The sequence below is a fragment of the Pholcus phalangioides genome, unplaced genomic scaffold (genome assembly GCF_987345545.1).
Source record: "Pholcus phalangioides strain wild (caught in Gottingen) unplaced genomic scaffold, Ppha-v1.0 ptg000009l_1, whole genome shotgun sequence".
Lineage (NCBI taxonomy): Eukaryota > Metazoa > Arthropoda > Arachnida > Araneae > Pholcidae > Pholcus > Pholcus phalangioides.
In genome coordinates, this window is record NW_028301602.1 from 30,754,272 (window position 1) to 30,767,050 (window position 12,779).

Sequence of the window (12,779 nt, forward strand, 5' to 3'; positions counted from 1 at the left end):
AGTGTATCATGGATAATATTTCACACAATTCCACTACTTTAAAAGAAAATTGATTTGCTTGTGTGTGTGATAATGTTAAATATAAAAGAGACTCGATACCAGGAATTTATTTTCTGCCCATGATTTATCGGGATATTATCAGGCCCGTCATTTAGGGGGCGGGGGCCCCTGGCTTTTGAAAATACACTACAAACACAACGCCACAACTGGCAAAATGCCCAACGAGGTGGCTGAAAGGAATATACAAATATATATATATATATGCGTACCTTTAGTACATGCTCTTTGCCCCCCACCCCCCGGAAATAGTTGAAATGACGGTCCTGGATATTATGATCAAACAGGAAAGTGTTTCATGTGGTTTTCAATACAAAAAACATTACAACTGCGTTACTTTGATATGTGAAACAAAAGAATATGCCAAAGAATAAAGACTCGATACAATTAACTAACTCACAATTGAAACGATTGATTTTGTATGCGAAAAAAAATGATGGTGGATGTGAAATCGCACTGAAACAGTACAGTATGCAAAAAAATAAATTAGTACTGGAAATACGAGAATATATGAACCCATGCAAAAGCTGATGTACATGCTGAAAGTTGAGCATAATTTGCAAGTTGTATACAGGGTGTTCTGTTAATGGACCGACAAACACAGAGGGTTGTGTTGTTAGTAGCCATCAAGAGGAACAAAAATTGCAATGGAACATGGTGTCAAAAACCACGTTGAGAGGGTGAAAATCGCGAAAAACGCATGCAGGCTCTGAGTCCAGAGAAGACGAAAGGTGGATGTCAGTAGATTGCTGAATGCGTTCGTGGGTTCACTTACCATGTCTGACGTAAGCAGCGTCCCTTACGTCAACGAGGGATCTCATTGCGCGGATTCTCGTCGCTGCGACAGACATCAAAAGCATAATACCTGGAATCTTCGAGCGTGCCCGGGAATCGTTCTTACGTGTTGTAGACTGTGCAATGACGTCAGCGGCCGACACCTCCACACAACAACTCTTGTAATAATTAATAAAATAAATATTTTTTGTAGTTATTGTTGTACTTTTTGTCGTTCCAGCGTGACGTCGAAACCTACATGCGTTTTTCATGATTTTCACCCTTTCAACGTGGTTTGCGACACCATGTTCCATTGCAATTTTCGTTCCTCTCTTGATGCCTACTAACCTAACAACCCTCTGAGTTTGTCGGTCCATTAAACAAGGAGTGCGGGGAGGGCTCTATTTTAGGGTGCGTAGACGTCTATAGAACCCTCTGACAATATATATTGATATTCAAATATAAGATTCACTTATACAAACTCAGGAGCCACAACAGGCAAATTGACCAACGAGGTAGGTGAAAATTATATCATTACTTATTATTATTTTATAACAGGAAAGATTATAACAGTTTTTATAAGAAACGTCTCTGTTTCTTATAAAACCAAGTTTAAATAAAATTTTCAATACACAAAGGCATTTTGAATAATTGTTTTTATAGACTTGAATAAATATTTAGTAAAGAAAGATTTTACTTGATAAATGTATGATCGTTGTATAAAAAAGCAATTAGGTTCTTAAAATCTCAGCTTCGGATCAGAGCCTTTGGGGATTTAAGCACTAGGGGAAGGGAATTATTAATAACGTTATTTAATTCCTTTATCGAGAAAAGCTAAAACAAGAGACTGTCAATAATCCGACGGAAAATTAATTGCGCTGTCATTGAAATTTCAATATTAATTTTTACATGAGTTTGACATCCGTATTGATTCGGAAGGAAATTATTCAACATTTAATACATTTAAAAGCCTTCACTGTTAGTACATAATTTGTTTATTATGGTTATTAGTTACAGTTTAGAGTTTTTCATTTCGAAATTTTTCTAGATCATTATTAAAAAACAAAGGTTGTATGCAGTTAACTGCTCGTTATAACGAACCCACGTCATAGCGACCACTCCATTACAACGACTGGTCGGATGTATCCCAAATGTTTTCATGTAAGGACTCCTATATGTTTTCTTTTCAATATAACGATTCCCAATATAGCGTCCGTTTCCCATGGAGCGATGGAGGGGGGGGGGGGAGGTCGTTAAGACACGCGTAGACTGTACTATGCGGCACGATTTTGTCCTTGATTTAGCAGACGATTTTTGTCTTTGGTGAAAAGACTGAACATTTTAAAGATAGTTTTAAAGACTCAAAGTTTAAAGCATAATTTTATGCTTTAAACTTGGCTTTTGCGATTAAAAGAGCGAATATTTTGTATACATATAATCTTGGGGGGGGGGGGGAATACCTGAAAAGCAGGACTATGATTTCTAAGGCAATATAGAATATATATATAAATAAATAAATAAATAAATATATATATATGAGTTTTTTCCCCGAATTGCCACTTATTTAGTTATTTACTTCAAAAATCATGCATACCCAGTTGTGACCATATTTCATTGATACTATAGCGGGACATGCGGCCAATCGTTGATAATCAATGATCAAAAAGGCCAAATTGCTGAAACAAAAAAAAAACTGATTTAAGAGCCAAAACTGTGGATATATATATATATAATTAAATGCTATAATTTCAGAATTACGGCTTCTCTTTATTCGGCATTGTGTCACTATGCGTGTTTATATATCACTATTGTTATATTAAAATTTTTCACAAAATACGCTTAACACTGCTCATTTCACATGACTGATTTTCAAAAAGTATTAACGCCATCATTATACATACAAATTGGTCACATTAAATAGTTTGTGCTTGTCCTAGATAAAAAAAAATCAGCGGTATTAAGCCACCCCTAAAACAAATTCCCTACGTTTTTTGTGAGTGAATGTGTCGGAATTACACTATAAAATTTTGATAAAAGATCTTTTATAAAACTTGAAAAAAACAGCAACAAATAAGCCTGTTGCTCCCATTTGCTCCAATGTAATAGATGCGCTAATTGGTAGAATTTTTCAAGCTTTATAAAATAACTTTTATCAAACTTTTATCAAAGCATTATAAAATAACTTTTATCAAACTTTTATCAAAGCATTATAAAATAACTTTTATCAAACTTTTATCAAAGCATTATAAAAGAACTTTTCTTTTTGGCCAGGGCTACATTTTATTGTGTAGCCCTGGCCAAAGATAAAGAAGCTTGGAATATATCTGTTTGATGCTTAAATTGTTCTTGTTATTTACGTGTCCCCCCTCCCCATGCTTAATGTGTTAACCGCTGGACCAAAAATCTCACCTCTGGAGCTGTGGGAAGACAAAAATCTACACAAAAATAGAAAATAGAAAGCCCAAAATGCCTTTCCAAGTGACGCAGTGTGTCAATTCTGTGTCCAAGTGACACTCCCCACAGCTCATCTAGAAAATTTCAAAGAAAGCATGTGTGCTTTGGTCGATATTACACCACAAAAGTTTTATTTAACTTCTTTTATAAAACATGACGAATGAAACCAATAAATATATATGTCCCATTTGCTCGAATGTGACCAAGTTTTATAAAACGTTTATAGCGTAATCGCTCCCTTACCTGAAAGAGCCCCTACACCAGAGGATTATTCTAGACTTGGAGTATCTATGTATATAATGGAGAACATCGGAAATATGGCACTCAGTTTTGGGAGCGAAAACGGGAAGATGAATTATATACCCACTAACGGCCACGAGGACCCAGCACTTCGTCCTTCCCATGCAGGTAGTTCCCCGGGGTGGTTGGCTTGCCAGGAGCTCGAGCTATGGGTCACGACCGGGTGTTTTAATGTTTAATCCAATAACGGGCAGGAGCTCGAGCTATGTGTCAAGCCGGTCGTTTTAATCCACTAACGGCCAGGAGCTCGAGCAATGGATCACGACCCAAACTCGATTCGCAGGGACTTGGTCGTACAAATTCAGTTACAGTTAGGGATTCTAGGGTCACACCTAAAACTTTATTAGCAGGGCTTCCAAGATGGGTCGTACAAAACCACTTAAAGCCAGCGATTCTCGAGCCATGAGTCAAGACACAAAGTTGACTCCCAGGAGCTTCCAAGACGGGTCGTATAAATATTCTCACAGTCCTGTTATAAATGCACTTATTGAATCACTTTTTTCACTAATTTCGAAAACAAACATTTTCCATGAGGGCGAAGTTTTTTGTTGTTGCTGATTTTAGGTCGCAGCGGAAATAGGTTAAGAACCCCTGCCTTACATCAAAAGTAAAGCTTGAGGGTGAATAATCATCTTTTTTTTTTTCATGATTATTCAGGAAAAGCAAACGCAGAAATAACAAATTTTATCAAAGGAAGAAGAAAAAGGGTTTTTTTTTTTTTTTGGTTTGTTACATAGCGTAATCGATAAGGGACCATTCAAGTATTACGTCAGCATCGATAGGGTGGGAGGGTGTTTCGGGTTTGCACATTTTTAATGGCAAAGGGGAGGGGGTTTGAATGATGCTTACGTCATCAGCCACCCTTTATAAAAAAATATGAAATGTTTTTAATGCCATCTTAGTCGGTGGGTCAAAAACGAGAAAAAACTTTCGCTAGTTTGTGTGGGTACCTGAACTAACATTCTCCCTATTGAAAAGTCCTCTACAGGACCACTTTAGCGATCTCCAAATGTTTCGCGTATCCTTCTAGTGATCGGGAAATGTGTCGCTGGCCACTTAAGTGCTCTATAAATGCATCGCGCGCCGTTAAAGTGCCCTGAAACTGTGCCACGCGTAACTCGAATGATCCGTAGTTATGCCGCGGATCAGTTAAGTAATCTGGGAATGTGCCGCGGGTAACTTGAGTGATTTAGAACTGCACTGGGGGCCGCTTAAGTGCTCTAAAACGGTGCCACATGTCACTTAAGGGATCTCTAAATGTGTCATCGACCGCTTAAGTGTTCTGGGACTGTGCCACTGGTAACTTAAGTCTGTAAATGTACCTCTTAGTTTAGTTTCACAAAATTAAGTTTGAGTTGGCTGGCCGTATCAGATTACTCTTGAGGGCCACATTTGGTCTGCGGGTCATGGGTTTAGCATACATGTCTTAGAGGGAAGATCGCAATGAATTTTTTAAAAGGAAGTTTTGAGTTATTAGCCTTCAAATAGCACTGAAATTAACATAAATTAATTATAATAAGATATAAAGGTATTTTCTTCCGAAAAAATTTAGTTTTCTTTAAATATATTTTGCATCAAAAAATAATTTTTTGATCCTATGCGCCGCCCCCCCCCCATCCGCGTACGTCTCTGATCCTACCAATATGTGTTGGGGGCAGAGTTGACGAAATTTTACTGACAAAACGGGGAGATTATCGTGAAAAAATCCAATCACTTTTAGTCTTTTGGAATTTACTTTTATAAATATTTAATATTCGGTAAACAAATTCCGTATGACTGTAATGTTGGTTTCTCAAATCTCCCGTTCCGTTCGCAGCCGAGTGTTCATCAAGTAATGGACCGAGGAACAGCAAGATCAACACGATGTAACAACTAGCATCTGGAAAACGTCGCCAACGTTGGCACGATATTTTAACACAGGGAATCGCCGAAAATCTCCTGTGACTCCCACACAATATAATATCTTTTAAAAAGCGAAAAGTCGCGCTGAAATCATCTTCAATACAGTTTGTGTGTATGGTAACGTCAAAGCGGAAATAATATTCAAACTCGTGAAAGTTTTTCCTTTGATGCAATTTTCATGCTGTGTGGATTTCCCTCGCAATGTTCTCCGCAAAAATGGATTAATTCTCTTTTGAAATTATTAACCTTCGAAGTGAAGTGCCGTAAATTTTGAATATTGGAATATTCCAAACTTGATTGATATTTATATATATATGTATCTGGAACAAAAATAATAATGGAGGTTCACTTTCAGTTACTTTTTTGCATTGTGATATCTTGTGCTGGAGTATATGGTCAAGGTAAGAATGTTATTGGATATATTTAACATTGGGGGCTGTAAAATAACACGAAACATTTAGAAATCTTGAAATCTAGTAATGAATGAATAGTTAGTTTCAAAATATAAATTTGCTGAACGTTGAATATATTACTCTCACATGATAAATATTACAATATATATGGGAAAAATCGTATTTTTCGTGTATACTGTATTAACAAATGCTTCTTTCTCTACATATATGTGATAAATATTGGAGAATATTGTGACGGTTTTTCAGATATTTTAATTTATACATATATATCATTATCATACATTCCATTTTATTTTTGTGATAATTTTTATCCGGTTTTCCTCTAGAAATATATTTTATCAACATTTGAATTTTCCACTCATATACCCATGAATACATGTTGTATCTTACCCTACATTCCTTCTTCCATGCGTTTCGAATTCAAATAGTTATAGTGATGGTTAATTTATTGTATATGATTGCAATTATGAAATTCTCCATTGCTAGATGGTATTCGTGAGAAGTTTCTGAATACAGAAGAACCTCCCCTAACGGACACTCACCGTTAACCAACACTTTTCTGATCCCCGGTCCCGTGGAATAGGGCTTTAATGTATTTCAATCCCCGTTAACGGGAATTGAAATACATTAAAATGTACTCTTGATAGAGGACTGTAAAATCAGGCAATTTTTTTTCAATCTCTAATTTATTCATTTTTGAAATGATCATAAACAAAGAATTAATCATTAATAACTAGGATTATGTTTAATCCCAAGCTCGTGAGTAAATATGATAAATCGTATTGATAAATATAGTAAATACATAATAAATCGTATTGATAAATATAGTAAATACATGATAAATCGTATTGATAAATATAGAAAATACATGATAAATCGTATTTTTTTTTTTTGATACATATAGTGAATATGATAAATCGTCAATAAATTACTTAATTAACTGACCATAACTATGGTCCAGGATGACGAATTCGAATGGCATTGTTGGTTTTGTTTGCTGATATGTGTGAAGAAAGCCAAGCCAACATTACAAGGCTGATGATGTTGGATGTTGTTAAGAATATTTTTTACACTTATTTTAATTTAATTTTATTGTAAAGTACGTGTAGTGTACATATAATGTACGGGTAAAAATCATTAATTGATTTGAAGAGAAGAGAGGCTATAAGTTTTTCTATATTTATCAGACATCCCAACCTTATTTGTGAATTATGCATTATCATCGGTAAAAGTGTTAAATATAGTGAAATTTTAATGAACTTTCTTCACACATTGAGACAACTGGTGATTATGCATAACTACCGGTGTATCAATTTCAGATTGAGAAACAAATGCATTTTAACATTAAAATTAGGGCTGGTTCGATTAATCGGATCGGTTAATCGATAAATTGTTAATCACCGTTAAAAATTTTAGTTGAGGTAATAGACTTGATCAATTCGATTAAAGTTTGCAGAAAAAGTTTATAATTTAGATTGGTTTATTTGACGAAACGAATTTTTGATGTCTTAAATTATGTTTCTATTCATAACTTTTTTCCCACACACAACACTTACACTCATACACTTTTTCACCTCACATACAACACAAACTTCCCTTAGCCAAAATTTCCAAATAGAGATCCCAGCTTGTACGGAGCCGTACCCTTTACAGAAAGAACAATGACACATTTATCAGACTCCGTTACCTCCTACAATGTCCCATTTCAGTCAGTCAGACATAACATTTTAGCTGAGTGACCATATTCAAAAATATTTGAATAAATGCATTAATCAAGCTTTTCGGCATTGGGGAATACAAGTATATTTAATGAAAATTGGTGATACAGAACTTCCTGTTTCAAATTGAGTTTGAGGGATGATTCAGAAGACGAGACCCAAGTTTATTGTCTCCACTGTGAAAACAACAGTTTTCGTGTACTACGTATACATTTTTGACATCCATATTTTTGCATACTTTTCTTTTGGAGCCAGTTCGTTGGGCAGTTTACCTGCTGTGGTCTTTGCATTTGTATTTGGGAAGCATCAACAAGTACTATCCGGCTAGAGTTTCTAGGAAAACAAGCAAAACTGGAGATTGAAACAAGCTTAAAATATATAGGAACCAATTATGACCTAAGCCAAATGTAGTATAAATGTGAAAGTCGTATAAACGAGATTCCGCTGTATATTATACCTCCCCATTAGAGGACAATCCCCGTTAACGGGCAAAATATTTGGTCCCATGTTTGTCCGTTATCGAGAGGTTCTACTCTACAGTATTCAGTTATTCTTTTTATGAATTCTCATATTTTGCATTGAGATCGAAGTCCAATTTTTTTTATATCCAGATATTTTATTGTTATATCAATAAAAAAAATATGGGAAAGACGAAAAACAAAGATTTAAGAAAGAGTCAAGTGGAAAATATGCCCCTTGTAGGTAAATGCTAATAAAATAAGTAAGAGCAACAAAATATAATGAACGGATAAAATACATCATACTGTACAACAGAGAAGCGCGATTTATATAAAAATTCAGATATTGCATTAAATACAATTTCTAACGTTTTTTTTGTTGAGAAGAAAAGATCAGCAACACGCAAAATTTAAATAAATCCAACTATTAAGTTATTTAGAAATTACATTAGCAATACAGAAACTTTGAAACAAATTAGGTGTACTATCAACTGATGTTATGTAGTTTGATACGTTTTTAGTGTGCGTTCAACACATCTACTAAGCCATTCGGAGAAATAGTGAAATTGACTGAATCCAAAGGGTGAGTTTTTAAGTTTTCTATGAGAAGCTTCTCATTTGCTATCACAATACAGCCGTAAAACATCCCCAAAATCATTTCTCAATTTAATAACTATGGGCGGAGATACGGGGGGCATTACCCCCCCCCCCCCCCAGCGTCAAAGGTGACAGCCAGTCTAATGTATTTATATGTGTCTAATAAAATGAAGTCGACTAGTCGAATGTATATGTGTATATATAAATTGACATCATCATCTCCCCCCCCCCAGCAATAATGACCGTGCTCTCCCCCAGACTTCCAAGTCTATCTCCACCTATGTGTGTAACTGTGCTTTTAACGCTGTATCAATATTTTTAATATATTCCCGTCTCTCTCTCTCTCTCTATGTATATATTTTCAATTTGAATAGCTACTAGAGTAATGGTTTCCAAACTTTATGGCTCAATGTAAACTTTTTTACAATCAATTTCTATGGTGGAGCCTATTTAGTTTCTTATTGTTTATTTGTTTACTAAATTTTCTGGTGTTTTCTATTCTTGAAGTGTCCATAAAGCCTCTGGGAAATGTAAATGAACCCCCAGAAAGTATCTGCAGATCACAGATTGGGAATCCCGAGATAGAGGATACTCCAATTTTCTCAGATAGGCTGTATCATATAAACTTTCAAATTATAAATTACATGGGAATGAAATAATTGATAAAAAACCATGTGAAAAATTAATTAAAAGAAAATTTTATAAATTAAATGCTCACATATTCGTGTTTGAACACTGATGGCCGGTTGTTTTTATCCGATGTCTGGACCAAGAATTTTAATGGGCTCCCCTCCCCCGCTCCCCTGGAAGGGCTGTCTAAAGATCATCATAGGCCCTCCAGCCATTTGATTTTTCTGATGGCTTCCTCGGTAAATTTACATGTGCTCACTCTCAAAAATTTCAACCATATCTGAATTTTTGCGTGACACCCCTCTCTTCTCTTGAGGCTCCCTGGACCATGCCCGGTAGGGCCCACGCGTTAAGACGGCACTCTTAAGCGGCAACACCCCGGGTCATGATGTTTGGGAAGAACCCTAGGTCAGGACTTCTAAAAAATTAACGTCAATTTTTAGAATCCTGGTCCGGACCCCTATCCGCCTTATGTTGTAGGGGGACCCTGAATGTATCGATAGATTTTTAGTAAATACGAGAAATTTACTTTTCGTCGAGTATAATAAATTACAAAAATCGTACACACTAACTTCGATCTTCTCGCGTGGTATGAACTTTCTTCTGAATTTTACTGTTTATCAATACTTTTTCCACAAAAAGGTATTTCGAAGAGGAGGAACCATTTATATGATTTCATGTTAATAAAGTGAGAGCGTTCAAATATCTGTGCATTAGGATGTAAATTATGAGCATTCCGGAATTGAAGCATGATTCTGAATTGCTCCAGGAAACACGCAGACACAAAATCCACTCCAATTAGTGCGCATTATATGAGTACATACTCATAGCATATGCACAAATTAGCCGGCATGGATCCCATTACTCATATTGTCACATTTACTATTTGCGAACTAATTATTATTAGTAAGAAGCATTCTCGAAGTGATGGATAGTATGTAGTTCCGCTGATCACATGATCGATCACGTAAACACCTGATATCACGGATCCTGCAACATTATAGTCTTGTTTTGCTCGTGACAAAACGTCTCACCTGATAGCTGGACAATTACTGTGTGAATTGAAAAGCTAATAAGTGAAATGACTAGTGCACGTATTCCCTAACGAGAATGATATATGACGTATATTCACTGTGATTGGAAAAGCTTACGTCATAAACATAGTAAAGTGCGTATTAACGAGAACTGCTTATAAAACAAGAATCAAGTTGCAACTAATGTTTTGCAAGTGATTGTGAAATAGCTAATGTTAAAGGTGCAAAATATATTCGATAAATCGGGTTTAAAATTAGGAAACATTCCATATAACGTCAATATAATTCTTAAAAGTATCTTTCTCTTCAAGAATTGAAGATGATGACTCTTATCATGACACATGCTGCTAGTAAAAATTACACTAGGGTACTTCAAACGAAGAATGGACGTAGAAAAATGTCTTATTATTTACGTTTTTTTACTATTTTTGGGCTTCCCCACTATATACATGTGGTATGTGATGTTTTTTCATTAGACTTTTGTCTCTCCCAGTGACTGAGAGATCACCAGCACTTGCAGTTTAACCCTTAAATGCTCATCTTTTAGATCTGATGATTGTTTTCATAGTTGAGGACATGTAAAGCCCTGAAAAAAATCATTAAAAAGAACTATCTCAATTTGTATCAGTTATACAAGGCATTAAAGAAGCCGGACATAGCCTCAAAAATCATCCATAAAATAAATGTAATGAAGTAAAATTACATTCGAAAATATAACTAGCTTCTTTGTGATCCAAACTATATTAAGAAAAAAAATCGGGTTGCAAATTTCAGGGTGAAAACACCGGCTTGTGTGGTGCTGTTATCTAGTGTTGATAAAGAAGGTTCAAAGTAATCCTCTAAACTAATTTTCATTTTATTTATCGCTCATTTTCAATGTTTGAAAAAGGAATTTTTTGGTGTGCCCAGACTAGATACACGGAGTCGGAGAAAGGGTTAAGGGTTGAAGTCATTTCCAAATGACTGGGAAATTTGTGATTAAAAAACTACGATTATCGGGAAAATGCTGACGATTCCATGTAGTTATGAAAGTGAGCAGCACTATGATAACTGATACTTTTAATTGTTCAGTTGCACAACTATGACAATGCGAATTTCTCGGCAAAAATATCTTAGAGAATCAACTCATGTGACTCCAAAAATCAATTTCATGTCTAAAGTTCTGTTCATTCAATAGTATATCAGAAAGAAACAATCTGAAAGCCGTTTTAATGCATATTAAAGTAACATCTTTCTACTATTCTATAACCTGACTAAAAATGAAAATTCGCCTATAACGAGAAGTCCGTTATAACGAAAATTTTTTCTAGTGTTCGTAAACTGTCGTGATAACGGACTTTTATTGTAATTAACCAAGTCAAGACCCATTCATTAATTTTTGAATTCTCATACTATAAAATTAAATGTTTTCATTGACCAGCTACTACGGAAATTTAATTAGACTTCAGTTACAAAATTGTATTAAAACTATATAAATAATTCGTAAAATGCATGTTAGTTATCGTATTTTGAAATTATATCGAATTCATTGCACTCAACTATGTAGAATAAAATGTGTATATTTTTGGTTGAGTATTTGCGAATGGTGCATTTTTTTTATCATTCGCGCGTGTCCATCTAGTATCAGTGGCGTAGAGTCTTTGAATACTCCACTGATGTGAGAATAGATTTGCCTCCATTCATTTGAGGAATGTATCCGCATCCCGAATATAGGATTCCGATAAAGAATAACAGAAAGGAAACACCGAGAGCTCTGTTTGCTTCATCAGTTTATTTGTGCTCTCTCCTATGTGCCTTTTTTTTCGCTTTATCTTATACAGAAAATGCATTATACTTTTCTGCTTTAGTCCATTTCTTGTCCATCATAATATCGATCCATGTTCAATCCCTGATCTTCTCAGCGTAGAAAACATTACTTGAGTTTTTGTTTGGTCTCCGGGTGAATTAATGATATGAAAAATGCCAGAAGAATCTTTTCTCGTGTACAGGCAATATGGTTTGATTATTTATTGAATATGACAATTCCTCCTTTTAATGTCAACAGTAATTTTTTTTTGTTGGGGAGGTAAATGTATTAGCCCTCCATAGTTCTGTGTATATTTGGATGTATGTTACGTAAATGTGATTAATCAGGTTATTATGCATAATCACCAACCATTATAGTAAGTTTGATAAATTTCCCCACTTTTGCCGGTGATTATACATAATACACAAACGTCGTTGGTAAATATGACGAATCTCGTACTAAATTCAGAAACTTTACCAGTTATAATGCATAATAATCATTTCGTATTAGTAAATATGATAAATCGGCCCCATTGCAGTGATAAGATTTGTAATTTAGATGATCTTATTTGCGAACCAGAGTCTGAACCGGGTATAATGAACTTTGATTGTTCCAAACACCACCGAAATAACTCCTATAATCTACTCCTGTTAGGA

General features: G+C 35.1%; 1 protein-coding gene across 1 annotated transcript in view; it reads left to right on the plus strand.

Moving 5' to 3' along the window:
* The first annotated feature begins 5,534 nt into the window (after window positions 1-5,534).
* Window positions 5,535-12,779, plus strand: part of LOC149082798 (alkaline phosphatase-like) — a 62,242-nt gene continuing 54,997 nt past the window's right edge. The window contains exon 1 of the mRNA XM_089235956.1: window positions 5,535-5,888. Coding sequence (XP_089092082.1) covers window positions 5,825-5,888 — 64 coding nt within the window. The 5' untranslated portion in view covers window positions 5,535-5,824. The remainder of the gene's footprint in view (window positions 5,889-12,779) is intronic.